The sequence below is a fragment of the Homalodisca vitripennis genome, unplaced genomic scaffold (genome assembly GCF_021130785.1).
Source record: "Homalodisca vitripennis isolate AUS2020 unplaced genomic scaffold, UT_GWSS_2.1 ScUCBcl_2239;HRSCAF=6789, whole genome shotgun sequence".
Classification (NCBI taxonomy): domain Eukaryota; kingdom Metazoa; phylum Arthropoda; class Insecta; order Hemiptera; family Cicadellidae; genus Homalodisca; species Homalodisca vitripennis.
This window is the reverse complement of record NW_025778351.1, coordinates 67,741-76,074: the sequence shown is the minus strand read 5'-3', so window position 1 is coordinate 76,074 and position 8,334 is coordinate 67,741. Positions and strand designations below refer to the sequence as shown.

The 8,334-nt window shown below is 36.1% G+C and overlaps 1 protein-coding gene and 1 long non-coding RNA gene across 2 annotated transcripts; one reads left to right on the top strand and one right to left on the bottom strand.

The window, feature by feature from the left end:
• Positions 1 to 5,680: 5,680 nt before the first annotated feature.
• LOC124371901 lies at positions 5,681 to 6,420 on the bottom strand. The gene is made up of 3 exons (XR_006923286.1): positions 6,359 to 6,420; positions 5,942 to 6,025; positions 5,681 to 5,722 (listed from the first exon to the last, which is right to left on the bottom strand). It is a non-coding gene; the product is annotated as an uncharacterized LOC124371901 (long non-coding RNA).
• A 1,001-nt stretch (positions 6,421 to 7,421) lies between these two features.
• LOC124371904 lies at positions 7,422 to 8,323 on the top strand. The gene is made up of 2 exons (XM_046830272.1): positions 7,422 to 7,704; positions 8,116 to 8,323. The coding sequence occupies exons 1-2, from the start codon at positions 7,565 to 7,567 to the stop codon at positions 8,321 to 8,323; spliced, it is 348 nt and encodes a 115-aa protein (XP_046686228.1). The 5' UTR covers positions 7,422 to 7,564.
• The last annotated feature ends 11 nt before the right edge of the window (positions 8,324 to 8,334 follow it).

Below are 8,334 nucleotides of genomic sequence, written 5' to 3'. Positions count from 1 at the left end.
AATGATTTATTTTTATTTTCCTTTGTTTTTTTTCGGAAGAGGTTCATCTTCATCGTCTTCAAAAATAATATCTTCTTCTGATTCAGAAGAACTAAAATCAAGTATCTTTTTCGAACTTCTTTTTTTATTTGTTGGCTTGGTAACAAGTTTTTGCTGTTTCTTCAACTCTTTTTCCCCTTTCTCTATTAATCTCTTTTGGAGATCATTTATATTTTGTGCAGACGTCAGTATGACCGCGCCTTTCCTTGCTCTTCCTCTGTGTGAGTCTCTGTTCTTAATTACTGGTATTGGGGAAATTTGTTTCAAAATCTGTGTTGGTGTTTCTAGTGGACCTGCGCTGTCTTTACTACACCCAGGCTCAGGTTCATCTGTTAGACCAGTAGTTGGAACAGGAAGCATGATTGCTGGTTGGATGTTAGGTTTGCTGGTTTGAGTCTTGTTCCACGTTGTCAGAAATTGTAAAAACGTGATCAGGAAGGGCATACCTTGTTGAAGGGGAAAATTCCACAGTACTTAAACCCACTTGTTCCATTTCCAACAGACGCAGATCTTTGCCAACCCTCGCAAATCAAAGGTCCAGCTTGGTAGCGAGTTAGTTTGCGACCAATGTGTTGCTCTACCCACCTATTGGCTTCATTGTAGAAATGGCATTTAAAAAAAACTAACGTCATGCGGCTGCAAAGCGTGGGTCGTGTGTGGAGGCAAACAGAGCAACGAAACATCGTTTTTGTTCAGCGAGCTCAAAGAAGTGATATAGAAGAACAATGCGATATATGTCCATCAAGAATAAGAATTGTATGTCCAGGAGCTCTGCGGGGCAAAAATTGATCCCTAACCCAGTTGAAAAATATTCCAGAATTTATGTTAAGCTGATTTTTGATTCATAAAAACAAGTGACCCTGGAGGAAGGCCATCTTGAAAACTCTTGTTTTAAGTTTTTTCCTTTGTAGATAATTACAGGTAGAAGAAACCTAACCTCTGAAGAGCAACACCCTACTATGCTGACTGTTTCGCCCTTTTCCCCAGTAGTAATTTTACTAACAAACTTTGGCTCCCTTTTTTGCTATGGCTTTGCCAACTTTGTTTATCAACTGCACTCCAGTTTCGTCTACATTGAAATATATTTTGCGCCTTATCTTGAAGATCATAGGCTTTTATTTCACTCTCAAGAAGGCCATAAAACTGTTTTGCAGCAGCCCTTGTTAAGCCTTGACCTTTCGGACAGTGACAAGCCCTCAGTTTTTCGAACGCTCAAATCAGGGTGACGTCCTAAGAAAACGACCAGAGCCAATCGTAACCGGCAATTTTTTTTCATTATTGAATTTATGATTGATTCTCAGAGCAACAGCAAACTCATATGCCATTTTTTCTCACAGTAGTCTGGTCAGGACAGAATCCAGCATCCCCCAGTGCTTTTTATGTGTTTGACAAGGCGTAATTCATTATCCGGGCCAAGACTGCCTGAAAAAAGTACATTACTTTTAGTGCAACGTTCAGTTGAAAGTGAACGCGCACCATGGGACTGTGAATAGTCTAATATATCCTAATATTACAAACTAGCCTCTAAAAATAACACAGGTTTTTGTATACGATTATTAGCAAACTCGTTATTAAAAAAAAACTTACATGAAGGGCCATGACCAGGAGAGTCTGTTTTTCAGCTTTGCATTCTCCTTTTGATGGTCCTGACAGGTACTCCATAATAGCGCTCTGATTCTCTAAACGAAATATCACCGGCTTGGAATTCGATTGATTGCTTCTTTTAACCGCTCAGGATCCCATTGTCCACGAGGCTCTGCCCCGGATTTCCTTTTATAAAAAGTTGGCATCTTAAGCAATCCCTTATAAAAAAGGTGCGGCATGTATACCGGATTTCATCGCGGCATCTATCCCATTCTGTCAGGGTGAAACGCCGCATCGCATAGCTCTCTTGTCTAGGGAGCCAAGATGGCGAGACTGGTCAGAAAAATGTAGCTAGTGAAGTAACCTGTTGCTTAAACCTTAAAACCTCTAATCTATTGAAAGGTATCGTAACAATTACAAAGTTAGGACAGGTAAAATATATTTCTAGGGTGAAAAAAAGTAATCACCTCATTTAATCCAGTTTAAAACTAATAAAAACAACAGCAAAGTCAACTCAAACACAACGCGTCTTCACTGGGCACTGCGTCCAAATACAGCGAACTGAGCCGAGGCGCATTCTGGTGGCTGCTGTCGAAACTAACAGGGGTGGCGGCATCTATACTGGACGCGGCAACTCTCCCGGGTTTTACCCAATTTTTACTGAACAACCCAATATTCCCAATTATTCAGTAAAAAAAAATCTATTACCGTATTTAATTAAAATTGTATTTTTATGCAGTAGGGCAAAATTTTAAGTCTAAGAGGAGATTATCCATAGTTCTTCGAGTATTGATTTAAATGGTTTGTTTTTTCACATTCAGACGTAGCCACTTATTATTTCAATGTCATATACTTTTTGTTCTCAGCTGTCACAGCAACCCACGCATCTGTAACAAAAAATACATCTAACTAAAGTACAAAATTAAAATTAGTAGGTGCAATATGAGATACGTCAGTGTCAAAACATGTCGCATTTCCCGCGACTGCGATCACACAAACTGACGTATCTCAAGTTACGTATGTATGCATGAACATGTATTTTAGGCTTGGTTCCAATCGAACCAAGCTAAGAGACGTATCTCAAGTTACGTCCGGAGGCCACCAAGCGGTCCAAGGGACAAGTGATCCTATTTTTCTATTGGAAAACGCTACGTACAAATCAGAGGGCAGAATAGCGGTGGGGGTGTGGTTTACGCAACCTCCAAAGTAATACAAGCAAAGAGTATCAGGCGCACAGAGGTTGGCAAGAGAATTGGATGATGCTACCCTCACAGCTGCTTAGGGAGAGGGCGATGGGAGAGAGCGATATGACGTAACAGTGTCTGAAAATGTCAGTGATGAACGTCTCAAGTATCAGGAGAGTAGAGAACAACAATAACATTGGGGCCAGAGTGACCATCGCTATCCTGCGTTGCGCCCTACGTTGAAGTCGTTGAGAGCCCACCGTACTCACTACCAACGAACTATACTACTGGAACGCGCGCTGGGCTACAGAACCGGGCCGAAATCCGGGGTTGCGTCTGACGTTTGCAGGCGCTCGGAGTGGGCAAGAACACGCTCCGCGTACAAGCAGGCTATGCAGTTTTGCTTTCGCGGCATTTTAAATCGCCCTGTAGCCTCTAATATGATTAAATTTTACAACATAATTTTCTAACATCTGTTGTTACACAGCGTTTTTTCTTAAGCATTTGAGGTGTATGTTAAATTACTATAAACAATAACCTTGTAATCGTTATCAAATTACCGTAGGCTACGACAGTAACTAACACAACAGGAACCAGATATAGTCTAGGTAAAATAGTAGGCTACATGTTTTTCTTATTACTTGTGGTATATTTCAATTCATGTCACAAACAATTCACAAACATGATAAACTTAGTCTAAGTGTTGGAAAACAAAATCATTTTATTAAGTTTTTGTCTTATGCCCAAGTTAGATTTCTTCGTCACATGCAAGGTTTTTTTGTTTTGCAATGTGATGAGATATTATTTTCAAAAACAATTGAGTTACAGATTTTATTAACAATAATTCATGGCTTCCAGTAAATTCATCGTTACTTAAATGTCCTTTGAATACACTACCTGTTTAAATGGTTACAAACTCTCATTGTTAAATTTACAGTAGTCAAATTAGTCTCAGATAGCTTGAGCAAATAGGCATATTTAACAACCTTTAATAACATCCTCACTTTGATCTGATTAATTTGCCCTTAGATTTAAAATCAGTAAGGCGTGTATATGTTCTAAGATCAGAATCATTAGCCATGGAGTACATAACAACAATCTTTACATTTGATTTGTTTCTCCATTCGTCTAACAATGACTCCACAGATATATATACAAGATTTCATCCTTAAAACTAGAGTCATCATAATTTTCCATTACACATATGGCGCTCTCAATTTCACTCTCGTCATCTATGTCATCTACAACACATAAACCATGGCCTAACTCAAGAAGGCCTAAGTGTGAGTTGGGGTCAAACTCAAGACAGTTGGAATTTTCAGATGCCCTGACACTGTTCCTAAACATTAGTTGCCTTACTGCCCAAGTAAACTGTTTTGTATTAGGATTGTCATTATTCCCACCCCTACTTCTAATACAGGAGAAAAATAATTCCAGGTGGTTCTTGACTAAATTTGTATGACAACAAGTATTTAAAATCCTCTAAAACTAACAATCTGTCTCTTAAAATACAAAAACTCTTAATATTACTTAGAAAACCTAAAGCGAACGTCTTCCTTGCATGATTTAAAATTGATTGTCCTCCAATTTTAAGTTTTGACAAATAGTTGTCTGCTTTTTTAAGCATTAAATCATCATTTGCTTTGTTTTTCTAGTTTCATCGGGCCCTTGTAGCCTCTTCCAAATGGATCCCTACTGTTCATAAAATCGAAAAGATTGTCAACTATTCTTAAAAATTCTACAGTTGCTAGACAATCTGAATCTGAGAACTGTGGATGTTCTTTAATGTTCAAATATTGTAAAGCGTCTGCTACGCTGGAAACTAATATGTCTGTGCAGCTACCTTTACATTCATTTTTCTATTTTTGTAGAAAACATGTTTTGTCTGATAATTTGTTACACATTTTCAGACCTAGCTTGTTCTGTAAATTATTAAGATCCTCTATATACTTAAAACAAATTCTCCCTGACTCGGAGTCTATAACCTTTATGTCCGCTAGTGCATTTCTTGCTAGTTTTTTAACATGTGTGGAGGATCCAAAATGGGCACAAATATCGTAATTCATAGTATCGAGTTTTGAAAAATGGCGCTTCAGGGAACTTACAACCTAAATGTTTCAATGCGCTAAGATTCGTGCTGGTTCCGTCAAAGGTCACGCTCTGTACATTAACGCCCACTTCACTTAGTTTAACTATAGCCACTTTAATTAGCTGCGACAGAAAAAACTGATGAAGTTTTATTTACATAAAAATACCCTACGATACATTTAAAGTGGGCCTCTCAAAGAAATCAATTTTGAAATACTAAAGCTTCTGTAGCAATCTCCTCGTTGTTGTCTATTTTGAATCCTCCAACATCTACATATCCTACATTTTTCCCTAGTTGCTCGTCATAAACTATCTGCTTTCTAATGCTCATGGAATCGAATACCAAACTTACATTTCTTAGGTGCTCCTGTTCCTTAACATTATGTCTTAAATACATGAATACCTCCTCCAAAAACCCTGGACAACAATTAAATTTTGAAATCCATTTTCTTAATGTGGCAGGATGTGGTAAAATTAAATTTGAAGCCCGCAAGTATCTATAAGCTTTTGGTGAATAAAAATATAGTGGTTAAGGCAAACTCCTTAACACTTTCTGTGAAAGTATGTTTGTTTTTACTTTTTCCTTTGTTTTTCAGGCTACTCAACAATAACTCGAAAGGCAACCCTGTAAAGTTTGTTTTCTACAATTTCGATTAACGAATCTGGTGCTTTAAAATTTGTTTTTCAAATTTGAAATCAATTCTTTCATTGACCTTAATTTACAGTCCCTTCTTTTTAATTTTTGCTTTAGAGCTTTAACCTTCCGGCGCAATAGCACTTTTCTGGGGAGATAGAGATGTGGATGGTGATGCAGTTTTCCGCTTATCCTAGAATCATTAGCATTGAATTAATTACAACAATTAAAATTATTGTAATTATCATTCGTGAATTTATTAAAATTATTAACCCAAACTTATTAAAAAAAACATTTGTATAAGAACCCCACTCCAATTCATGAGACATTTTTATCTAGCCGCATCCTCTAAAAAAAACCTTTTACGTGATGTCCGTGTCTATGTCTACCAACGAACTATACTACAGCTTACCGGTGTTTGATGTAGGCCAACTGTTGATTTTTGCTCGTTTGGTGTGGAAACTGACTGGTCGTGTTCCAACGGCAGCAGCAGAACCTCAAAAAATACAAACAAAAATGCTGTTAGATTAACCTGCGTTGAATATAGCCCTATCGCAGCAAAATTGCAGACAATAAAAACAATAGAACATTATAACTGAGGTTTGGCGGCAACAAGGCTGGCTTAAAATTTGTTTATAGTTTTATATCAAATAAAAAAATACTTTACAATAGTATTAATAGAATAATAACAATTTAATATAATGATTTTATGTTTTTTAACACTGTGCAGGGGAGCAAAGTAGTTTTTACGTTCTTTTAAAAATTATGTTTATCATATTACACATTTGCTTTTTGATTCTGACAACACAAATAATTATGTTAAACTTACCGATGACATAGACGTGTTGGCTTCAAATCGAAGATCTGCACTAGGTGGCTGAATAGGTACGGTGGTAACTTCTTTTTGATGACAACCCTCCTCTGTTTTTTTGGCGGTGGTTGGATATTTGATGGAAAGTCAAAAACAATGTCGGAATTGCTTCATTTTTTAGTCTTTTTCTTAGTTGTGTTTGGTAAAACTAAAATGAAAATCGTCTTCTTTGAAATGTTTACCACACAGAACAGTATGTTTTGTTGGTTTGAATTTCTTTTCTTTTCAATGCAATAATCCATTTTTTTAAAAGTTTGTCATCATCCAACGGAAAGCTAAAACATAAAAAGTCTGTATAATTTTACTGAAAAAATCAAAACATAACAATAATTCTGAAGTACATAAAACAAATGTTTTAGTTTCGTACTGGATTGGAATTTGGTTTGCATAGTGTAAAAAGGCTAAAATCTACTTTAAGAATAGATAGGCTAACTTGGAACAACTCTCTTGAGTAATTGGATTTTTAAATTGTTTACAGAAATATCAAATTATAGTTTTAAAAATATAAAAATATATTTTTTGACTAGCGGATAATCAGTCTTACACATAATTATTTATTTATATACCATCAACAGTCGTACTTACTGAACTATTTCTGTTAGGTCCTAATAATCTTGCAAGTTTATGAAACAAGTATAAAATACAACATATCATGTTACAATTTATAATTGCTAAATGTATTACTATGGTTAAAAATGTTAAGTCCTTACTTGTGAAAAGAAGTGTTGCAGCCTTTACTCCATCTCGAAGTACAGTTGTACGCAGCACAACTCTTTACCATTGTTAAAAAGCATCTCGAATATAAAACAAATTTGTAACTCTTAAACACCTATTAAAACGATTAAAATAATAATTGACTTTTAAAAACGATTAAAAATAACAATTGACCTTCTCGTAGCAGACGTTGAGACAGACTGAAGTAAAGTATGTCCAATGATGAGTTCGTGTTGTGACATGAAAAGTTCATGTTGTGACATGTAAAAGCGGGTTACCTGTGTAGTCGATTAAGGCGGGCGCCAGATATGCGTCATTCGGCAAGCACCGATTGTTTGACGTTCGGCGAACTAGTTGTCTTGCTATTTGCCGATTAACGAGCAGACGTCTACACACATGTGAGGTTTTCCGAGCACGTGTTCGTTCTGGGAATAGCAAATAATCGTCAACATGGATGTCGATGTTGATGATGCTCTTCTTGCTTATCACGCTTTTATAATTTTAACTGGAGGATATTTACTGCTAAAAATGAAAAGGAAACCTAGAAGAAGGAGATGGTGGGCGGTATCCGTAAATCGTAATAGAAGCCAGTAAGTACCTTGTAAATAATAACTGAATTTTGTTTGTTATCCCTGGGAATGTTGGGACACTTCTCAATATATATAGTAATTGCACTAAGATTAAGCTATAATATATTGTTAGAACAGCTTACCCAATGTTTTGTATATTTAGTTAGGTATACAGTTTTCAGCTAATACGTTTAAATAAAAAAATACCCCCGTCGCAACTTACGTACTAAGCATATTTAATATTTTCGATGACACACACACATACACACACATAGTATTTATACATGGTTTTATATATATATATATATACACCATGTTATGATAACTTATATATATATATATATATATATAAGTTATCATGATCTTGGGCTTAAGTCTTACCATGCCACCTACAGTAATAATTAACACTTTATTGCATGTTTCTGATTTCAGGTACAGCGGTACAAACTTATTAGCAGATTTGTTAAAAGAGCCTTCTGGACAGTTCCAAAACTTCTGTAGAATGTCTAATGAAGATTTTAGTTCACTACTAGCAAAAGTAACACCTTTGATTGCTAAGAAAGATACAAAGTGGAGGAAAGCAATACCACCGAATGAACGTTTTAGCCATAACCTTACGATTCCTAGCAACAGGAGATAGTTTTAAAAGCC

What these genes read in the sequence shown, in the direction of transcription:
- LOC124371904 (XM_046830272.1), top strand. Translation starts at nt 7,565, where the DNA reads ATGGATGTCGATGTTGATGATGCTCTTCTTGCTTATCACGCTTTTATA. An exon ending in GTAAATCGTAATAGAAGCCA is followed by an intron (nt 7,705 to 8,115) that starts GTAAGTACCTTG and finishes TTCTGATTTCAG; the next exon opens with GTACAGCGGTACAAACTTAT.